The sequence below is a fragment of the Parambassis ranga genome, chromosome 5, assembly GCF_900634625.1.
Source record: "Parambassis ranga chromosome 5, fParRan2.1, whole genome shotgun sequence".
Taxonomy (NCBI): Eukaryota; Metazoa; Chordata; class Actinopteri; family Ambassidae; genus Parambassis; species Parambassis ranga.
Genome location: NC_041026.1, coordinates 31535496 through 31559228, shown reverse-complemented (window position 1 = coordinate 31559228; position 23733 = coordinate 31535496). Strand labels below are relative to the sequence as shown.

At 40.8% G+C, this 23733-nt stretch overlaps 1 protein-coding gene and 1 long non-coding RNA gene across 3 annotated transcripts in view; one reads left to right on the top strand and one right to left on the bottom strand.

Moving 5' to 3' along the window:
- LOC114436809 (dihydropyridine-sensitive L-type skeletal muscle calcium channel subunit alpha-1-like) overlaps positions 1–23733 on the top strand; it is a 65461-nt gene that overhangs the window by 16046 nt on the left and 25682 nt on the right. Inside the window, exons 9-25 of the mRNA XM_028407279.1 lie at positions 1905–1983; positions 2341–2501; positions 2965–3190; positions 3304–3511; positions 3636–3756; positions 3858–3972; positions 19427–19529; positions 19620–19689; positions 19780–19912; positions 20461–20590; positions 20679–20738; positions 21906–22012; positions 22123–22210; positions 22305–22412; positions 22494–22546; positions 22945–23091; positions 23288–23489. Coding sequence (XP_028263080.1) covers positions 1905–1983; positions 2341–2501; positions 2965–3190; positions 3304–3511; positions 3636–3756; positions 3858–3972; positions 19427–19529; positions 19620–19689; positions 19780–19912; positions 20461–20590; positions 20679–20738; positions 21906–22012; positions 22123–22210; positions 22305–22412; positions 22494–22546; positions 22945–23091; positions 23288–23489 — 2111 coding nt within the window. The remainder of the gene's footprint in view (positions 1–1904; positions 1984–2340; positions 2502–2964; positions 3191–3303; positions 3512–3635; positions 3757–3857; positions 3973–19426; positions 19530–19619; positions 19690–19779; positions 19913–20460; positions 20591–20678; positions 20739–21905; positions 22013–22122; positions 22211–22304; positions 22413–22493; positions 22547–22944; positions 23092–23287; positions 23490–23733) is intronic.
- On the bottom strand, positions 11931–14842 carry LOC114436810 (uncharacterized). 2 transcript variants are annotated; one of them, XR_003670739.1, is made up of 6 exons: positions 14430–14842; positions 13747–13960; positions 13495–13624; positions 12843–13383; positions 12436–12750; positions 11931–12040 (listed from the first exon to the last, which is right to left on the bottom strand). It is a non-coding gene; the product is annotated as an uncharacterized LOC114436810 (long non-coding RNA). The 2 variants fall into 2 exon arrangements; XR_003670738.1 differs by having other exon boundaries at positions 13747–13906; positions 14430–14560.

Genomic DNA, 23733 nt, shown 5'->3' with positions numbered 1-23733 from the left:
ATTTTTGGACATTGGACATTTTTACGTTTGCATTAACACGGCAGCAAAAGTCCTACTACAGAGGTGGGTGGGGGCTAGCTGGATGGCTATCCAAACTGCCGGACATTTACTCTTACTTACAGGAGTCCTGGGTTGAGTCCCCAAGGTTTCCAGCTTATTGACAAATTCATAACATTACACATATTTTTGCCCAATGTCCAGCTTGTATGGATAGATAGCACGATAACATTTCTGATAATTGGTTGTTCAGGTCAAACCGTACTTTTCATTTGTACAGTGTGTGGTGACTTAATTCATAGATGTAAGTTAGGGATTTGCATAAACCATAAACTTGTATAAACATGTTTATTTTTTCCCCAATCACAAAGAAAGGAAACAGACAGTGAGTGAAATTCAGGGGGGACCCCGGACAGGTCAGGTAAGGGTTGCAGCTCGGCTGTGTCAGACGAGTCACCTCCAGGGGCCTGAGCTGAGCGCAGGCAGGCGGTTTGACAGTGATCACTGTCTATGACAGGGTTGTGACCAAAAACTACAGGATTGTGGGGAGACAAAAAAAAAAAAAACGTGGAGTACTTGTGATGGTTACCAGAAGGGATGAGCACAGGTTCAGAATAAAACTTAACTGTGGAAAATAAATGTAAGGAGGATATAGGAATGGGCTGGGGGAGTGCATCGAGTTGTATGCCGGGCCAGCTCAGCATTTATTAAATTCTGTGTTCTGATGGAAACACAGGGTCATGGCGTCGGTGAAGGCCTGGAGTGAGTCAGGGCCGTCTGCACTGCTTCACTGTTTGCTTTGGCCAGTTAGTAATGTCAGGTGTTACGAGACAGTTGCAAAACAGGAGGCAGAGGTTTGATGATGAAGTTCTTTATTCAGTCTGGGTCGTTAACAAAGGGTCAGTCAGAGGCAAAGGCACAAAAAGGCTAGACTAAGGCGATTCAACAACAGGCTGGGTTTAAAACACAGAATCAGAATGGCTGAGGGCTAAGCTAAAGAGAAGTATACATACAAGCTATGGGCAAAGTACTACAGCTACTGGAGAACAAGGTTTTACAAAATGGCTTGTTAGTCTGACAAAAAGCACAAAACGAAATGCAAATGGTGCAGTGGAAGACAGACTCTAAATACACAAGGGTGTGGAAGACAACGAGACACAGGTGACACACATTAGGGAGGAGCAGGTAATCACCAGGAGGAGGAGGGAGCACACGAGGTAGAGGAAGACAAGACACCTGAAACGAGAGAGAGGGTTGGATTTCAAAATAAAAAAGGAAATAATGTAAACACAACTAAACTGCCAGAATGTTGATGATGATTCTCAGTCATCCAGGTCATAATACGTAGAGAAGATTGAAGCAAGGCATCTGGACTTGTAGAGTTTTCTTGAAGATGTTTGGCTGCTCATCCAAGCACCTTCATCAGTTCTAACTGTTTGGTGGGGAAACATGGTTTATACGTGGTTGCAGACCTCAGTGGGTGGGTCTGGGTAAAACTTAAAAACAATAGCACTAAATGTTTCCATAATCACCTGTGATTATCTGGCTGCCTGTGCCAGGTGTGACTGGCTAATGACTATGAGACTGCCGGAGGGGGGCTGGTTGACAGCCCCTTGTTCTTGCTATGAGCATGTGACTGCCAAAATAAAAGCCCTGGCTCAGAGCCAGGACCCTGACATAAAGTGGAAAATGGAAAAACCTTCTGTTCAAAATTGTCACATTAAGCTGCAGATATCCTTTCAGCTTTTATTTGCTTGTTCAAATTCAAATTAATGTACAATTGTGTGCACAGACATGGTGTTACAAATTAAAAATAAATGTGTACCTATTTTGTTTCCAGTCAGATGTTGATAAATTATTACTAATTATCAATAATAACTATGTTTTTGTGTATGTATTTTACTCAGGACTGCTACCAATGGAAAATGGAGGATCAGAAACCAGTGTCAGCAAAATGGACACCATGCAACTCATCATTTATTACTAGTGAGTGGCTTACCTTTCATCCTTTCAGTTTGGTTTAAGGATGTCATTAAAACTAATTAGTTACTTCAGTCTTATACCACATTATTACCAAGATAGTGAAAAACATTTAAACAATATTTAAATTGTTCAGTGACCAATTTCAGAGAAATGTCAATGTTAGGCCAACTCCTCCCTGGTCATTGTTGTGTGTCCTTGGGCAAGACACTTTACCCACACTGCCTCCAGTGCACTCACTGGTGTGGCGTGCCTTGCTGGTCATTGTAGCCTTAAAAACAATTTCCCTCTGGGGATTATTAAAGTATCTAAAAAAATTAAGCTTTGGAAATTGGACTCACTGTCTATTTGTCTTCTTTTCAGTAAGCTGGCTCGTAAGTGGAATCGTTGGTTACGCCGTAAGTGCAGAGTGTACGTGAAGTCCAAACTCTTCTACTGGTGGGTTATCATGCTCGTCTTTTTCAATACTCTGGCCATTGCAACAGAGCACCACAAACAGTCTCAGAGACTGACAAACTGGCAAGGTCAGAGCACTACATACCTACACACACGCATATACAACATTTCATGCTCTGTTACATATATTACATGTATTAATCCTGTCTTTTTCTTAGCACAAAGGATGTTGTCATGCCATAATACTGCAACTGTCTGATTGTGGTCTAATACATGTCCAACAACTTCCTATTAAGTAATTCCTAATACATGTTTACACGTCATTATAATTTCATTTGCTGAAGTCAGTCTGATCAATTCAATTTTATTTATATAGCGCATTTTACAATCAGAATTGTCTCAAAGCACTTCACAGTGGCAAGTCGGGTCCTGTTCAAGGTTTCTTCCTAAAGGGGATTTTTTCTTGCCACTGTTCTGATTGTCACTATATAAATAAAAATAGACTTATTTTGACACTGATTAACAGCTGAATATATAATTGTTTTGCCTTTTTTTGACTTCTGCTTCTCTTCAACATCTTGATGTTGTCAGACAATGCCAATAAGCTGCTGCTGTCTATGTTTGCCCTGGAGATGTTCATGAAGATGTATGCCCTAGGCATACCCTCCTATTTCATGTCGCTCTTCAATCGCTTTGACTGCTTTGTGGTATCAACTGGCATAATGGAGCTCATCCTTGTTCATGTGGGAGTCATGTCAGTCATGGGCATCTCTGTGCTGCGCTGCATTCGATTGCTCCGCTTGCTCAAAGTTACCAGGTGAGATAGCTCTAACCACAAACAGATATAATGAATGAATACAATTGTGTAATCATTAATTGTGTGTCTGCAATGCAAACTTAAGCTTATTCAACTGATATTTTTTCCTCTAGATATTGGACATCTCTTAGTAATCTGGTGGCTTCCCTCTTGAACTCAGTACGTTCTATTGCCTGCTTATTGCTGCTCCTCTTCCTTTTCATCGTCATCTTCTCCCTGCTGGGTATGCAAGTGTTTGGAGGGAAGTTTAACTTTCCTGACCAACCCAAACCCCGCAGCACCTTTGACAGCTTTCCTCAGGCCCTCATCACTGTGTTCCAGGTACAAAAGGACTGTTTTAGGCATATTCACTGTGTGACTTTAGGCACAGTCAATAATAGCAAAGATACTGTTTTTCAAATGATGAAATGGCTTCTTTATATTGCACTGATGTTAAATGTTTTAGATCCTGACAGGTGAGGATTGGAACACTGTGATGTATGATGGCATAATGGCTCATGGAGGACCCAGTATGCCTGGTATCCTGGTCAGCATCTATTTCACCATCTTATTCGTCTGTGGAAATTGTATCCTTATTTACAATTTTTGTGTGTGTGAGACTCTGTATATCTTTAACCATCACTGATCTTCAGTTCTCATCACTGTTGTGATCCTTGACATCATTTAGTCATCCTTCTTAATGTCTTCCTAGCCATTGCTGTTGATAATCTGGCAGAGGCTGAGTCTTTAACTTTAGCCCAGAAAGAGAAGGCTGAGGAGAAAAAGCGCAAAAAAGCACTAAGGTAAGGCTTCTCAACTCTTAAATGAGAAACTAAATAATCTTCCCTTTATTCCTATTTTTACCATATGCACTCTAAGGAAATGCAAGGGAAGGAAACAATGGGTAAAACATACAAACAATAGCAATAAATGTTTCCATAATTACCTATTATTTTATGTTTTTTATGTTATGTGAGGTTCGGTTTTAACAGGACCCAGGGAATGGATGGAAGCACTGCATTGTATGTAGTAGAAAGATGATGTCTGAGTCCACCACCTCTGTTAAGGGAAGGTTTTTTTTAGCTTAACATCGATGGCTTCCTTGACTCAGGAGTATCCTTTCTCTTTGAGGTGGAGGTGAACAGCTGAGGCTTGTCCTGAGGGGGTGGCTCTCCTTTGTTGAGCTATTCTTCTGTGGAGTGGTTGAAGTTTCTCCAATGTATAGATCATAGCACTCCTCACTGCACTGGACTGCATATGTCACATTGCTGTGTTTTAGGGGTGTACAAAGCAGCAATATGTATTTGTTCAGGAGGGGGGGGGGGTATTTGTATTTGTATTCGAGTAAAATAAGTGTAAAAATCCATTTCTTCACACTTCTAATTTACATTATAGTGTAGGTACTCTTTAATTATATCCATTATAATAATTATGGATATGCAATATTGATTAATTTTTTGAACATGTAACAAGGAACGTCATTGAAAAGAAAATAACATAACAACAGTGGACCCCTAAAAACTTCTTCTAAAAGAACTCATTTCTAATGCACAGAATTCCAAGACCTAAACTTTATCAACCCCTGACTGGGAGATCTGGCAGAACAAAAGTTGTATTCTATATAATGCTAAAAGATACAGCCAAAAAAGAAAAAAAAAAGTTTTATTTTTTTATATTTTATATTAACCATAACTGAACCATATATCTCCATGTTGTATTTTTTGAACACGCTTGAAGTGCATGTGATTAGGCATAGCAGATGTTGACAGACAGATGTTGATATCTGGTTTTGGTTTTGTCTGCAGCACTGATTGTAAAAAGCTTCCACACAGAACTTGAGCAAGTATTTTTGGCTGGTGGAGGAACAAGAGATGGCTCAGCAGCAGCCACGCTCTTTTCTATTTGGTTGCCCAAATCCATGTGCGGAGTTTCAACTCAGTTATTGAGTGACAGGAAGCTATGCGAAGGTTAAAGGTAGGGTAGGAGATTTTGAAAACTCAGTGAGAGTCAGCCAGATTTTGAAAGTAAACACACGCAACTTTCTCCCGGAGCTCACCAAGAAGCCCCGCCTCCCAATCACATGGACGTGCATTACCTGAAGACAAGCTGCGGTGTGTGACTTTGGCCATCATGCACGTACCTTTCTGGTGTGCGCAGAGCAGGAAGAGAGCAGCCATCCAGCCAACTCAGGGGCACCTCGCAGGATTGGCTGATGTTTTTAGCGTTTTTATAGCTATAGCAGATGATTAATATTCTTTGTTTTAATGCCAAACTGCCTAACTAATTGGTTGCTATCGGATTGTAAAGAGAAGTTACACTAATTTAACAAAAAGTGCATCAGAACGAAATCTCCTACCCTACCTTTAACTAGCCTATAGCCTACATCTTGCTGTCTGCAAATGGCATTTTACAAAGTATTTTACAGTAAACGTACCATATAACTCCCACAAGTGCATACAATTCAACACAACTATACAAGCATTTTTTTAACCCATTTAACCGAACCTTAAAGTTACTCTGTCAACAGCCTACTGTCTAAATTACTGAGCTAACAGAGCTACGTAAACAGAGCGAACATGAGAGCACCCGAGTGCAGACTTCAATAATGCAGTGTAATGTCCCCTGATCAAACTCCTCTTCCAGAAAGTTATAAACTACCTCCGAAACCCAGTTAAGGTACAAAAATCTATTCAACAAAAATAGTGATGCAGTTTTTACGCTCATGTTGAGCTTTCTCTGTTGCTGAGTGGAGCAGCCTGCTCCCACCCCCCCATCTACATCTACTGATGTCACTCACTCACTCACTCACTCACTCACTCACTCACCCATGCAGGCATTCACTGCGGTCTCATGAGGAAACACAGCTTTTTGATATAAAGTTGTTCTTGTTCCTGAATAAAAATATTTAGTATTTGTTTCAAATGAGTATTTGTATAAAACATGCTATTTGTGCCTTTCCGAATACCGTATTCGGGTTCAGCTCCACCCCTACTGTGTTTCTTCCTGGGAGTCTTGTCCTTCGGGTGAACCAGTTTCTGTCTCAGTGTTGTCACTTCATTGGTCTTGATTTTGACCTAGGTGTCATCCCCGTATCTAAACCAGTGGGTGGGGGTGGTTCCAGGTAAGGAACTCAGGGCTCTTCTCTCCACTTCTTCCATCGCACAGCCGTGCTTCTTTCTGTAAAAGTTCCCATTGTACTGGAAGTAAGTGGTGATCAGGGAGAGGTCCAGCAGGTCACAGATGTGGTCTGGCGTGAGGTTGGTTCTTTTCTCGAGTGTGCTGTCTTGTGTGAGGCATCTCTTTACCATCTCTGTGGCTTCTGATGTAGGGATGCAGGTGAACAGGGAGGTGACGTCAAATGAGACCATGGTGTCGCCTGGGTCCATTCGGATCTTCTCCACCTTGTTCACAAAGTCCTGAGAGTTGTGGATGTGATGTGGTGTGTTCCCCACCAGTGGTGTCAGGAGTTCAGCCAAGCGCTAGCCACATTGTATGTGACTGAGTTTGTGCTGCTGACGATGGGTCTGAGGGGGACTCCTTCCTTCTGTATCTTGGGGGGTCCATACAGGTGTGGAGTGGCTTCCCCAGGATACAGTCGGAAGTACAGCTTGCGGTTGATGATTTGGTCCTTCTCCAGTTTTTGTAGGTAGCTGACAGGAGAGCCTCAGGACAAGACTCAGCTGTTCACCTCCACCTCAAAGAGAAAGGACACTCCTTTGAGGACAACAATGTCCACATCCTAGACAGAAAAGGAAAGGCAGGTGTGCCAACAGCTATACAGTTCACACATGACAGTTGTTGAACAGCCAGACCAGACAAGATTGTGGCCAGACCACAATCCGTGTCAGTAAAACATACAATCTGATGTAAAAGAGGGTTACATGGCATTAGTAAGGAAAGCATATCATTGTGACCATTTGCATTAAGTTATAAGTTACTTATATAAGTCACTCCTAAAAAGGCCTATAGCAGCCAGTAGTTCCTCAAAAGGAACTGATTAGTCTGAACTGCTGCTAGCACACACAGTAGCTTGAGGTCTAACCTGGCTTTTAACATGCTTAAATGAAAAAACTATAATCACATGACACTGGTTGGATTTCTTTGTGTAACTTGTATTTTATTAAAGCATCTGAAGTATTTTGACGTGGCTGTAGATCTAAGTTGCAGAGTAGATACCTTGGACTGAAATCAGGCTGGCTGCAGAGACGGAGGCCACGTCTTTCCACTGTGAAAAGATTATAACAGACATGATGGGGTGTAAGTGATTAGCCATACACATTAAAGTCATTGTAACAACTGTGAACATGGAGAAAATGTGAACATTTTGTCTTCAAAGTTAATGTGTTTAAAGCAGACACATGCTCCTAGTGTGCTGCTATTTGCTTTGCATTTTATTGACAACTCACTGACAAGTGAGTGACAAGTACAAGTTGAACAGATGAACAGATGGTGGTGCAAACGGCCGTCATTTAGCTGACAGTGACGTCAATCTGCTGGCTTGATGTGAGCATGTAGCATATAGCAAATAGTTGGCAAGTAGCCGCCAAATGAATGACAGCTTAATGAGGCGATAGATAACACGTGACGTCCGTTGGCATAGAAACCATATGGTTTATACGGTAGTCTTCTTCAAAACTTTGCAGATATAAATACTATTATATTATAATATTATCTAAATACTATACATCATAATATTAATATGTTTACCGTCGTGATATAAAGTGCAATTTAAATATTAAAGCTGCAAGCAGCGATGATCGGGCCCTCACAGTCCGCGTACCCTATGTGTCCACTGGGTGGAGCCAGACCCCATCAGAATAGCGAAGACCTGTCTGTGCATCAAACTTCAAAAAACATGTGAGTCATACATGAAAATTGTCAAGAAGCAGTTACTTCCGGTTTCCTGTAGGTGGCGCTGTGCAGGTGACTCATGAGCATGCAGACGTGTCCGGGGACGGACCGTTATGACATGAAAAAACTTTTATAAAAAGTTATAAGCAGTTGATGTTTCGTGGCAAAGGTTCGACAGTCAACAACCCCCATGGGCAGCCTGATACAGAAACCAAACAGGTGTCTCTGTAGGACTTCAAATCTGTGATCCTCATTTGGCTGTGTAATGACAGGGAAGGATTAAACAGTGAGAGATAAGTGCATGTCAGTGTAGAACATGACACTTGTCTGTCTCCACCACAAGGGAGCGCCATGAGCGGCACAGATCATGATCACATAGGGTTCAGGGCGGGGCTCTGACCACGTGCAGAAAGTTTGAAGCCGTTTGGAGCAAGTATGTAGGAGAGAGAGCTGTTCGTGTAGGGGTGTCCAAACTACGGATTTTGTATGGCTTCTATCTTAAAATGTGTTATTTTTGGCCCGCCAGCCAAACATATTATACAATCACAAATTCAATTCTTGTTTTTGTTTTTAACTTATTGTGTAACGTTTGCATCATGATTCTCTGAGCAGAACATTATCACTCTCTCGCTGTCTGCATCGTGCTTGGTTGTTGGTTACAGCTACGCAGAGGGCTCCGAAGGTGCAAAACACCGGTTCAGCACTTCGACACAATTCACTACGAGACTAAACATGCTTCTGCATACAACCTGCTATCAGAGACAGTCTGTACTGCATAAGTGAAGTTCTCCAAAACTACGGAGCCCCTCTGTTACATGGTAAAAAAGAAATAAATTGTGGCCACGAATTATGTATAATGTGCGCACGAAATATTGTTATTATTAGTTGTAGTTATAGTATTAGAATTCATAGACGGGGCGCATGGGAGCGGGCTGCCCGGCGAGAGAGCAACCTCCCTGTGCAGCATTGAGCGTCCCTCTCTGGGGAATGTGCTGGAGTATTGTGGGGCTCCAGGAGCGCAGGGGAGTGGAGCGGAGCTTCCCTCTCGCTGTCCGTCGTGTCGCTCCCTGCTGCCCGCTCCTACCCGCGGTGGGCCGCAGGGAGCAATGCTAGAGCCATTAGAGAAGTTAAAGCGACATGATGGAGAGGAAGAGGGACGCTCGTTGCTCCCTGCTGCAAGGGGAGGCTGCGTCCTGGCCTCGGGCCTTTTTACCGGCGGCTGGATAAAAGCAACTCTCCAGAAATGCGAACATTTGTAAATCATGAATTAGTTTGTGCCGTGTGAGCAAACTGTTATAAACTGTGATGTTTTACTGGAGCAGCAGAGCAGTCCGTCTTTGCTTGTTAGCGTTCTCTGTTGTTAAACTGTCAGCTGTACAGTGAGACTCGGCACTTCTCTCAAACTGACTCCGTCATTTAGTACGCATCTGTCGTAAGGCACGTCATTACATTTTTACATCTCGTTGGCATGCACTACAAACCTGTGTAAACATTAAATTACCAGACCCTTTGAGGTCAGCACTAAATGACTCCCACCTGGTCTACCTGACATTTTACTGATGTCTGCTGCTCCTAAACCAGACCTGCCACATATGATCAGATCTCTATGAGGGGCCGTACAAGACATAATGCAGTCTGACACTCTCACACACACATATTCTCACTCTCACACACATATATTCTCCCTCTCACACACACACACACATATTCTCACTCTCACACACATATATTCTCACTCTCACTCACATATATTCTTCTCTCACGCACATATATTCTTCTCTCACTAACATATATTCTTCTCTCACGCACATATATTCTTCTCTCATGCACATATATTCTTCTCATGCACATATATTCTTCTCTCACTCACATATATTCTTCTCTCACTCACATATATTATTCTCTCACGCACATTTTTTATACTTCCTGGTTTGTGAAGTATAAAAAACAGTATGCTTAGGGTGTCCTTTCATGCTATCAGCAGAAACTCAAAATGATGCTAGTCAAAATCATCCTGTTTTGTTTCCAAGTGGACTTTTTTATTATTTTAGTAAGTAGCAATTTGCATCTACAGAGCCTTTTGTTCAGGAAAGACTGCACAGGGATCTCCATGATCACACTCAGACCTTATCTGGATTTTTGTCCATATCAAGATTTGTTGAAGATGTAAGAAACAGAGAAGTAGTCAATACATTACAATTCTTGCATAGATGTCTTCATTTTTTGCTGACTACTTATGAAACCAGACAAAGAACCAGGTTGGAGAACAGCTATGAATTATTGCCACCATCTATCAGGACTGGATATCAAGGCAGACCTCAATACAGTATTTCGGCTGAGCAAATCTCCCATTTAATGTCCCTTGGAATGAACTGGCAAAACATTGCAACATGCGTAGGGGTAAGCAGCCGGACTCTCTACAGACATAGACAGCTGCTTGGCATTCCACCAATGTCATATACAACGCTGTCAAATGAAAACCTGAACAGAGTAGTTGGTGAAATTCTTCAGCATACCACAAATGCAGGTGAACGATATGTGCATGGGAGCTTGAGGTCACGTGGGATACATATTCAAAGGTGGCGGGTCCGCCAAAGTCTGCAGGAAATTGACCCCATTGGATGGTCTTTCAGAAGGCGACATGCAATACGTCGACGGATTTGCAGTGTTTCATCTCCCAATCAATTATGGTGAGCAAATTCATAAAAGAATAAATTTGAATTAACATTGAATGAACATGTATTCACCATTTTAAACCTGCAGCTAATTATCATGTAGTAGTAGTTGTAGTATAATGTAGTGTTTGGCATTGTATTACAAGTATTCATAGTTTACACCGATTTCAACTTCTCTTGTAGGCACATAGATGGCAACCACAAACTTGTCAGATGGAGGATGGTGTTGCAATATTTACTTACTTTTAACCTCAGTAAATTCAGTTTGGTCCAATACTGTCTGAAACTACACAACAAACTACAGCTAGAGAGATATGATGGCACCTAATTATGGAAACCAAAGAACAGAAGAATGTAAAGTACAAACTTAACCGGTACTAACATTTTGAAGTGCAGGCCTGTCCACTTTAAACTATGCCAAAGCCATGGGTGTTACCCAATGCAAAGTCCATATTTTCCTGAAAGTCATCATAGGAAGTGTGCAGTGGCAACTTCAAACAGTTGATGCAGGTATTTGCAATGGGAAGTTTAGAGGGGTTTCCTCCATCATGCTCTTGGTGAAGAAATTCAATTGAAGGCTGCGGAGAGAAGCCAATTGGTGAAACAGCACTGGCGCCAGTGGCAAAGGCAAGAATTGTCTCCAGCTTCTGTGTTCCTTCTTGATCTGGACAAAAAAGTATTACATCAGAAAATACAACAAAACAATGACAATATGGTGAATTATTACCAAGTGAAAAAACAGCTCTAGCAACACTTAAGTCACCTAACCTTCTGCATCTGCAAGGTAGTCTCTCCAAAAAGGAACTACCATTTCTTCAGCTTGCCTTCTATTGCTGCCAACAGGAGATAGACGTATGGTAAAAAGGCTGTCAATGAGGTCAGCTGTGAGGGTTGTGGGAGACCAACATAGAAGGGGCCGAAAGCTCTCCGGGTGGGTTTGAATTTTGTCCAGCACCCCAAGGCTTCCCAGTCCATCCCGAAATCTGTAAAATATAATCACTAGTAACTGCATTGTCAAAAGTTTCCCAGCAAAAACAGCAGTTGTCAACTAGCTTCCTCATTCTTCTCTCCCTCACTCCTCAAAGAAGGTCAGCAACAAAACCTCCCTAAATTGCAGTCATACAGTTAAAGGTTAATTAGAAAGGGTTTCACAAAAAAAGATAAAAATGTACCTCTCAAAAGGACCACGGACTCTGTGTATCACTTGAAACATTAGGATGTCTTCTGCAAGCAGATATTTGTCTTCCAAACTCCGCAACTGTCTCAAGCAGCCCGCATTGGCCAAATACTCCTCAAGTGGTGCTGTTGTTGCTAGGAGGTCTTCAAAAGTTTCACACTCCATGACCTTTCAAGACACACATGCATACAAAAATTTGTTGTATAAAATAGGCACACATATTATACAGCACAACATAAACTAAAAGTGAGATACCCTTTTAATTTTTTCATGCAGGTCACTATCAGCAACATCTTCCAAAACTGGTTTAGCCATTTCCGGGCCCTCAACAAGGCAAGAGAAGAGAGTTGGGGAAATAAAAAGTGCAGGAGGACCGCCGTGAACAAGGCTTACTGGCAACTAAGTACCTGTCCTCCCTCATGGCTAGAGAAAAGAAATTACACATAAGTAATAGTGTATTCAAGCATTCAATGACAAAAACCTATTTCATAGTACCAAAATGTAAGCACAAATTGTGGTTATTATGTGAATCTCATCAATGATATGCTACAATCTATACATACCGTTACTGTCAAAAGCCAAGTTCATTTTCCCTTCTTCTCCCTCAAACATTTGAGACTTGGACAAAGCATCCATTAGAAGTCTTAGAAATTCTCTCCTTGGTCCACCTAAGTCCACAGCCTCTTCTGCTACTCCCATGTCATCAGAAAATCTGACAGAAATGGTGTGACATGGATGTCCCTCGTTTAAAACCTCTAATAGCTCCATCCAGCACTGATGACCGGTTAATGTTAAACTTGCATTTCTTCTGATGGTTAATTTGAGTTGCAAGGTCTTGCAAAATATCTCTCACTGGCACAGAACATCCTGTGGTCCTTCTGAAATAAACAAGAATAAATACATTTGGATTAGAATACTACTTGAAAGAGCTAAGACATGCAGCAAAATAAACAGGCAATTGACTACCAACCTCTCACTCTGCAAGCTTGCTAGGATAGCCTGGTGCATTTCCTCATCTTCAGAAGACACATCAGACAGTGCACCTATTACTGTAAGGTAGCCATCATAGTTTGCCGAATGATATTGTATGCCGTATGATATGCTGAGGTGGAGGAAGTGGATGGTACTGCAGAATAAGTACTTTGTAAATTGCTGCTGTGATTGAGTGGGCTTGACCTATTTTGGCCAGACAAGACCAGAGGTGAATCAACTAAAGATATTCCTTCAAAAGATGTGGCAGAAGGCTGAATGGCAGTATAGCAGTTTTCCACTGAAGACACCTGCAGCTGACTTGAGGAACCACTTGCTGACATGCTGCTGTGGCTAGACGAGGGCACTGACACAGGTAGAACAACTGGAGTAGAATTTGATGGAGCGGCATCAATCGGACTGGTCAAACTGCCAAAAGATGCATTTGAGTGCCTCTCTGTCTGAGATGAAGAACGCAGCTCCATTGCAGAACTGGTGTTTTCATCATAGCTGTCCTCGCTTGTATTACCTGTAATGTCATCCTTGGAAAGACAAAAAACAAAAGAATAAAATTAAAGTATCAGACATTCCATGCAAGCATTTTTATGGGTTATTATTACAATGTTTTGCAGGTAAATTCAAATGTGATATACCAAAATTGGCTTTGATGGCCTGAGGGCTTTTGATTTGTAGATTTTGTGTATAAGATTAGCATCCAGTTCCTGTCCAGCACGCAGTTTTGGTAAAATCAGATTGTTTCCACATGCCATCAGAAACTCTAGACTGAAAAACAGGCAAAATTAAAAGTTATGTGAATTTAATTTAAATGTTATTAAATTATATATATATATTTCTATTTGAGTAGACACTTATATCAACATGACGAGTTAAATAAATGTAAATACTTTATATCAGCTGAGAGTTTTCCCCCCAAAGGCCTCCCTCATTTGTTCAGTTACTGTTGTCTGGTTCCAAGATTTCTGGAATTCAAATCCATTGAGTATATGTCCTTGTTCATGTAGCTGTTGCTTTGCACGATGCCTGACGACAACACTGCTTGATGGTCTGTGAAGAAGGATGACATCTTTGTTAAAAGTGTCGTGATAATGTGTTCTGGGCCTGCAAAACAAAGCACACATTTATCCTTAATTGCATTCCGTGCTTGTTCACCTGGAACACGTGGCACAAACAAACGTGACACTGCTCTTTTAATCTATGAATTCACATAGGCCTACTTAACATGTGCATATATTGCGATATATTACTTGATACTGTTGTAGGTTGACTGTGGGCCAAACTGATAACTTTAAGTGATGGTTTACAAACATGTCTGTTTTCACATTGTCTGCAGTGCTTTATATAATAACCCATACAGTCTGCTTCCAACAAGATTAATCTACAGTAATCATGATTCTTTTGAGTCACTAATGAATTCGAATCGCCAAAACAACAAGCAATAATAACTTACAGCACGTTTTATCAACAGCAGATGCTAAATTAGCAAAACGTAGCTCATAGTAGCTTGTAGCTAACGTTTGGATTATAATCAGTCAATTTACCATTCTGCTAACTTCGAAGTTGTTCTTACCTTTTTCGTGACCGGGTACACCAATTGCCAAAATGTTTCTGGGTTTGATATCGCAAAGGCCGCTGCAATCCTCCAGTTTGTCCTTGTGTAGCCGCCGCTGTTCCAGTTTAACTGGGGATCATGTTGACTGGTGATATTTGTTTACATTCCAGGCAACCAGATGTGCTTGGTGTTGGCCTTCGCAGATTCGTCACAATCCGAGACCACTCCTATGCTGTGTGGCCGTCAAATGTTGCAAGATATAGATATCCGCGTTGAATAAAAAACAGCCGTCCTGTCGATACCGTGCACAGAAAGTAATGAGAACGTGCTTATAAAACAAAACAGCCACATGTATAAATAAAGCCCCATGCGGGATTCGAAACTCTGCACAACAGCAATATGATTACCAACCCAGCGTCGTATTCTCTGCACCACGGACAAGCTACTGTCTCCCATCGCTTTACCTGCACCTATCTCCTTCACGGTGTTAGCCGTTCAACACACGTGAGTGATGCGGTGAACACGCCCATGTTAACCAGTGACAGTCACAACTTCACATGGGCAGATGACCCTCTTTAAAAGCGAAATAAACCAACACAAAGCAGCGTTTTACACAGCGAAACTCAGCTATAGGGAAGAATACACAAGCACGGACACCGTCACGTTGAATGGATTTGATGTGAACCATGTGAAATATGTAACTCTGGCCTTTTTGATCGGACCACCGAACTACAGCCACCATTCAAAACATAAGCAGCGCTGTGTGTCACAGCGACACTGGTATTGTGAAGAACATTCAAAGACAACCACCACGACGTGACCAGAGTCCAGTTATCATCTTCCATGGTGCCCTATAAAGGAGCTAAATGCAGCTTTATCCCAATATCTGTGGTTGATTCTGTCACTCGCTCACATTTAGGCGGCGAGGTTAACGCGCCCATGTCAACTAGTGACAGTCACAACTTAACATGGGCAGACTTCTGCATCCTCAAAAACGAACGATCGTCTCACACAGCAAACTCAGGTGATGTAAAAACACACAGACATGGCCACCGAGGACACAAACCGTGGGCTGACAGCGTTTTTTGGGTTCGGTGTAAACATTTAGAGCTAGTTTAAAGCTCTGTTTGATTACACTGCTGAGCCACAGACACCGGAAGCGAAATGCACCTTTCAAAATAAGAGCAGGTGGCATGCACAGCCACCCCAGAAGAAACTACTTGTACTTTTGTGTGTTTGTTTGATAACTACCGTAAACAATTTGTATCGTTAGTGCATACATACAAACAAACACAAGTAACGATACATATTGTGTGTAGTTTCTTCACCAGTCAACATGATCCCCAGTTAAACTGGAACACCGCCTCTCTTGCTAATCCGACCTGGGAGCTACCAGGCCTGAAAAGTTCTCTCATTTCACTTTCTATGCGTGAGCTGTGCATGACTGCATTTGCACGGGTCGTGTCCTGTACTAGGGGTTTCAGGGGATGAGAGGATATTTCTTAATACTCCAATTGCCTGTTGAAGTACTACTGCTTCATTCCCTCGTTCCATACTCGGTCGGGACCTGAACGTGACCTGCCCCTTCTTCTCAGCCAATCACTATATCACTATCACTATACCCACATCCGTTTCCACTATTCTTTCTCTCTCACACACATATATTCTCCTCTCACACACATATATTCTTTTTTTACATTCATATATGTGTGTGAGAGGGAGAATATATGTATGTGAGAGGGAGAATATATGTATGTGAGAGTAAGAATATATGTGTGTGAGAGGGAGAATATATGTGTGTGAGAGTGAGAATATGTGTGTGTGAGACTGCCAGACTGCATTATGTCTTGTACGGCCCCTCATAGATCTCACCTTCACAGTAGAGTCAATAACTTGCCTGTTGCTCTGTTATCACAACCACACAGTTTCTGAATGTTTTAAATTTATGCTGTATATTCAGATAACATTTTCTGATCTGTTCATCTGAATGCTAAGATGTTATTTTGTTTGCTGTGTAAGATGTAACATATTACAAAACAGCATACACAGTTTTTATTGTTTAAAATAATGACATCGGGGACTGTTTCGCATTATCAAATCTGGCCCTCCCCGAAAAAAGTTTGGACACCCCTGGGTTAAGGTCATGGTGGCAAGAGACTTTTTGGTGTGTGTTGGTATGATAAACATGTGTACCGATTTTCATGCACCTACTCCAAACTAAGCCAAATGCGAGGGGTGTTCTGAAAATTTCAACGGGGCACTGTAGAGCCATTTTGCCCCGCACATTTGCAGTGAGTATACCATATCGCAATTTTCGCCACCCCTGATGAGTGTGCAAAATTTACATTTACAATAGGGCCTTTGCACCACTCGGTACTCAGGCCCTAATAATTCCTTGCATTTCAATAGGGCTCTCGCAGCTTTGTGCTCGGACCCTAGTAAACGCTTGCATTTCAATAGGGCTCTTGCACGTTTCGTGCTCGGGCCCTAATTACAACAGGGCTTTCACACCACTCGGTGCTCGGGACCTAAAAACATTACAATTACAATAGTAAATGTTTATTTAGGTGAAATGCGTGTATTGTCGCAGGCAATTTATTTAACCACCAGCGGGCCGCAAGTTACATTACCATGGCAACATCACAACGCTTTCGACCAGAGCAACTGCTAACCGACAATAGCTTACACCATCTTTCAATCCAGTCGTTCTCAAAAATTAAATAACCATGCTCACTTCAACAAATGTCTCCACATTACTTTTACATGCCCTATTTCTGGTCATTGTCTTTTAATATATTGTATTTTATAAGGAAATGCTGTCGCACACAATTATATCAAGCACTGTTGAATTAGAAAAAAAAGTTTACATATGGTTACAGTATCGATCAAATAAACCTGTATGTCGACATAGATGCTATTGTTTGTAAGTTTTACCCAGACCCACCCACTGAGGTCTGCAACCACATATAAACCATGTTTCCCCACCAAACAGTTAGAACTGATGAAGCTGCTTGGATGAGCAGCGAAACGTCTTCAAGAAAACTCTACAAGTCCAGGCGCCTTGCTTCAATCTTCTCTACATGACAAAGATATACAAGGAGAACCAGACTTTCAAAATAAAACATTAAAAACAACCATGACCATACAAAGATATCAAAATAACCAGGAAACACAGGATAACAAGGAAAACAATGACCACTGATCACAGGATCCTAACAACAAGACTTTCAAAACTGACTGGAATTCCAACAAATCACTAGAAGTAAACTAGGAAAATCACAGATTTAAATGAAAACAGCACTAGACAAACTGTGGATCATGACAGTCTTTCCATAGCCCTATAATGCATTAGATATAATATGTTCTACAAATTAGTCATTGTCATTCAACATGGAAATTTAATTTATGAAGTACAAATAATGAGCACCAATATTGTACACATATAAAAGGTGCAATGTCTTTAAAGATTGTCAAATAAACTCAGATAAACCCCTGACCAATTAAATAAATAAATAATTTATTGATCCTGGGGAAACTTCAGCTAATTATTAGGCTTCTAAATGTGTTTATTTTGTCATGTCATATCATGTGTGAAGGTTTACATAAGCATTTAGCTGTAACAGTCACTATAGTCACTGTAACACTACATCTCCTGTTGAGGACTTAACAGATATCAGAAGACAACACAGGGTGTCTGACCAGCACCCATATGTGATGGAATAGGTGTGTCAGAATCAGAATTACTTTATTTATCCCCGAGGGGAAATTCTTGTTTGTTACAGACAAATAGAAGTCAAAGATAAATTGAAATATGAAATAGAAATATATAATAAATATCTAAATACCTAGACAGCATTTAAATCCCTGAGTTGTTTCTAAAGAAGAAGAAACATATTTTCTACTGTTTAAAAACCTTTACATTGTAAAGAGCATGACATGAATGTACCAGTGTGAATGTACAGTGTCTGAGTGACTGTTACAGTTCAGAGTTCAGTAGTTTGATTGAGACAGGCAGAAATTACTTCCTGTGTCTCTCAGTGGTGCATCGTGGGAGTCGGAGTCTGTTGCTGAACAAGCTCCTGTAGCTGGTCAGCTCAGTGTGGAGTGGGTGAGAGGGACAGTCCAGTATGGTCTTTATTTTGGACAACATCCTCCTCTGACACACCTCTGTCAGAGAGTCAAGTTCCTCTCCCACAACATGGCCGGCCTTCCTGATGATTCTGTTGAGTCTGTTTATGTCCCTCACCTTCAGACTGCTGCCCCAGCAGACAACAGCATACATGATGGCACTGGCCACCACAGACTCATAGAACATCCTCAGCATCGTCCCGCAGATGTTAAATGGACCTCATCTGCCTCAGAAAGTAGAGGCGACTCTGGCCCTTCCTGTAAACAGTGTCCATATTCTTACTCCAGTCCAGTTTGTGGTCCAAGTACATTCCCAGGTGTTTGTACTCCTCCACCACCTCCAAACTCTCCCCTTTGATGCTGGTAGGGGTCATTGGAGCCTTTGTCCTCCTCAGATCCCCCACTAGTTCCTTTGTCTTTGTCACATTGAGCAGTAGGTGGTTGCTCTCGCTCCAGGTGACAAAGTTATCCACCACCTGTACTCCCTCTCATCACCACCAGTAATACATCCAACCACTGCAGAGCCATCAGAGAATTTCTGAAGGTGGCAGGTCTCTGTGCAGTAGTTGAAGTCTGTGGTGTAGAGAGTAAAGAGGAAGGGAGAGAGGATGGTCCCCTGTGGAGCCCCGGTGTTGCTGATCAGTCTGTCTGACATACAGCTCTGTAGGCAAACATACTGTGGTCTGCCAGTCAGATAGTCCACCATCCAGGACACCAGTGGGGCATCATAGTGTATTGTGTGAGTGGGTTGTCTGGGAATTTGGGAAATATATATACACTTTTATAATAAATCATATATAAATATGATGATCAACAATATGTAACATATAGGTCAACATGATGACCAGCCAACAACCATTTGAAACAGCCTTTCTGTTTACATTTAGGGCTAACATGCCTGATAAGTCCTCAGAGGAGAAAGCAAATCTGGCAAAGAAGTTGGCTGAGCAAAGAGCCAAGGGGGTAGAAGGGATCCCTACCACTGCCAAGGTGAAGCATACAGAGTGCCGTCAATGTAAATAAAACAATTGTCATCTTTTTTCTGTCTAGACTTTAAAGTACCTATTTTCAAATCTGCAGCTCAAAATTGATGAGTTTGAGTCTAATGTGAATGAGATCAAGGATCCTTTCCCTCCTGCAGACTTCCCTGGTAAATAGCCTACACACTGAACTGTTAAGCATACTATCCTCTACATAGAGCTGAGTGTGGGCTCTAATCTGTTAACCCTCTGTTGGCCAGGTGATGATGAGGAGGAGGACCCTGAGATTCCGGAAAGTCCCAGACCCCGTCCAATGGCAGATCTGCAGCTAAAGGAGGAAGCAGTGCCGATGCCAGAAGCCACCTCATTTTTTATCTTTGGACCGCAGAATAAGTAGGTTGCTGGTGGTTAATCATATGGATATGTAGCAATATTGATTATGTGATTGGCCGGCTATCAGCAGGAACATTCTCCCTTATGAGCCCGGGTCCTGTTCAAGGTTTTTTCCTGTTAAAAGGGAGTTTTTTCTTGCCACTGTTGCTCTTAAGGGGGTTCCTGCTCTGGGTTTCTGTAAAGCGCCTTGAGACAATTCTGATTGTAAAAAGCTCTATATAAATAAAATTGAATTAAACTGAAATACTTTGATTATAAGACATACATTCTTAAATCATCAAACCATAATTTGTAATTAAACCTGCAAGTGGTGTTGATATAACTTGGTTGTGCAGCCAGATTTTTCCTTTACGAGGGCAACTTTTACCATATTTCGAGGTTTCAAAATATTATATATTATATTATTATTAGCTTTATTAGATTGGTCATATTACTACTGTGTAATGATTTGTGGTTTCTGATCATTTGATCATCATGATCTTTGTCTTCTAGAGCCACGTCACCATAGTTACTTTGATGTGCTAAACATATCATTTAAAAACTTTCAGGTTCCGGAAGCTCTGCCATCGTATTATCAATGCAACTACTTTCACCAACATCATCCTCCTCTTCATCCTCCTATCATCTGTTTCCTTAGCTGCAGAGGATCCCATTGACCCCATGTCTTTTAGAAACCAGGTGATGAAGTGCATTTCAGCACTCCTTTATTTATTTTGAATAATATAATATATATTAATAATATGATCAATTCATGTGAAATTTGTAGGTGTTGGCCTATGCTGATATTGTCTTCACTTCAGTGTTCACAGCAGAAATTGTGCTCAAGGTAATTTTTGTGTAGTTTTGTGTAGCTATGAGGCACTTAAATACATCATTTTTGTCACTTGCACACTAGTACCACCTCACTGATCTATGTGGTACCTATTACATTATTTCACGGTTACACTAGTTCATATAAGGGTCTATGTTTGCCATTACAACCACCACTCATTTTATGTTCTGTTCATTGTATGTCTGTTATGTCATGTCTGTTATGCCATGTAAATTTATAGCCTTACTTTTAGTTTACCTTGTTTAAAATTTATCTTAACCTTATTTACCTTAATTTTATCTTAGTTTTATCTTATTTCATGTTAATTATTATATGTTTTTATGTATGCACCAATCACTAAAGCAAATTCCTAGTAATGTGAATCCCCTTCACTTACATGGCAATAAACTGTCAGGAGTTGTGTGAGGAGAGGACACAGTTGCAGGACGCAGAGCAGTTCAAAGTTCTAAAAACAGTCTTTTATTTAAAGGCCAGGAGGGCAAAACAATACAAAACTAAAAATCACACTAGCGTGGTCAAAAGGAGAGTCCAAAATAACTAACCAAAAATCACACCTTGCGTGGTAAAACAAAAACATAACATCAAACAAAGAAACTACCTGGAGCATAGCATAGCATGGCATGGCATGGACGAGACATAGACGGACACAAAGCCCACACAGACGAGACGAACTAGCAAGGACAAAGGGGAAGACACAGACTATATACAAGGGGACCAGGGAAGACAACGAGGCACAGGTGACACACATGAGGGCAGGGCTGGTAATCAACAAGGAGGGAAAACCCAGGAGCAAAACTCAAGACAATACACAGGGAGGACAGGACTACCAAAGTAAAACAGGAAACACAAAACAAGACTAGACAACTAGACAACTAAACACAAACCCAGGAAAACAAAACACCAGAACTACAGGAAAAATAACTATAACTAAACACAGATTAAACTAAAAACCCAAAACAAGGAAATCAAAACCATAAACAAACACCAGGTCGTGACATAAACACGATTCTGATTCTGATTATTGGCTATATTGTGAACATTTTCCATCCCTTTTTTGTTAAGATTTAGTGAAATGATATGCAATATTAATAGTTGTTTTGTAGTTTCCTAAATAAATACACACAAACACATGACAGTGCCGTTTTGGGTCCTTTTTTCTAGATGACAACATATGGTGCAATTCTTCACAAAGGGTCTTTCTGCCGAAACTCTTTCAACATCTTGGATCTTCTAGTTGTTAGCGTATCTCTCCTCTCAATGGGCATGGAGTAAGTAGTGTCTGTAAATCCAGTTAGATCAGCTCTATTGAGTTACACCTATAGTTCACATGCTATAACACAATTACACAAAATGTGGTATCTGTGCTTGAATGTTGTAGATCCAGTGCCATCTCTGTAGTCAAGATTCTTAGGGTACTGAGAGTACTCCGGCCCCTGAGGGCCATCAACAGAGCCAAGGGGCTTAAGGTATGATATGTCTAATAAAAGACTCACAGTTCCAAACATCCCTTATACTGACTTGGCTCATGATCTATTGTATTTGTATTATATCTGTTTTTAGCATGTGGTTCAGTGTGTATTTGTTGCTGTCAAGACAATTGGAAATATTGTACTGGTCACAATGCTGCTGGACTTCATGTTCGCCTGCATTGGAGTCCAGCTTTTCAAGGTAAGAAAATAAGGGAAGCATAATAACACCCTGTTGCTTTGTCTACTTTCTCATTGAAACATTTTAATGTTGTCTTCCCAGGGAAAGTTCTATGTCTGCACAGATCCAGACAAAATGACTGAAGAAACATGCAAGTGAGTTGTATTTATTTAGTCTATACATTTGCCTGTCTTATGTATTTTTTAAGGCTAGGCTCCAAAATGATTATAGTAATATTAATTAAATTAATTAAATTTTTTTAATTAAAAAAAGCTTGTACAGTTGTCACTATGATCAGTTGTTTTTAGGGAGAGTTCCTTATTCAGATTACAGAAAATCCTTCATTTTAGGCCTTGCCTGAGATTTTACCCGAGACTATGCCAGGAGTTCAGGCTGCAGGTTCTGAAGTGTCTTCACAAAATGTTGAGTGTAGAAATTTTGAACATGTGGATACATGTCCATTTTTATACAGCTAAACAGCTACATCTTTGTGTGGATTTGGGTGTAATATTTCTCATCTATTTCTTTCTTTCCTTCCCACTTTGTTGTTCAGAGGATGGTATATAAAATACCAGGAGGGAGCACTTCATGAAATGGAAGTCTACAAGAGGGAATGGATGAACTCTGAACTAAATTTTGACAACATCCTCAATGGCATGTTGGCTCTTTTCACTATTTCTACTTTTGAAGGATGGCCAAAGTGAGTAGTGATCTTTTCTGTCAGTTTATTGATGGGTTTAGTTTATTTACACTTCACTACTTTTGTCACTTGCATGGAACAATGCTTTTCATTGGTGTAGGCAATATGCTTTTTTAATGTAGACAGAAATGTTTGTCAATTTGTGTATTTGTTTTTGTGTGTTACATGGGAATGCCTGTGTCTGTTATTTATCTAGGTTACTATATAAAGCCATTGATTCAAACTTGGAGGATACAGGCCCAGTGTATAACAACAGAGTGGCCATTTCTATCTACTTTATTATCTACCTAATCCTCATCGCCTTCTTCATGATGAATATATTTGTGGGCTTCGTCATTGTGACCTTTCAGGAGCAAGGAGAACAGGAATATAAGAACTGTGAGCTGGACAAAAATCAGGTATGTTACGTAACTGAAAAATGTAAAAATATAAAATGTAAAAATATGTCACCTTTGCATAAGTTAAAATTGTATTCTTACATACCTATTTGTACCACAAAATATATATAATCTCATGCATTCCACGGATACTAGAGAAGAACACTTGTGCACTGTATTTTCCCTTCTAGTCGTCACATACTCTCTGCTTGCGTATTTACATTTAGATAAACATGGCTATTAGGGAGCTTCTACTGTATTGTCT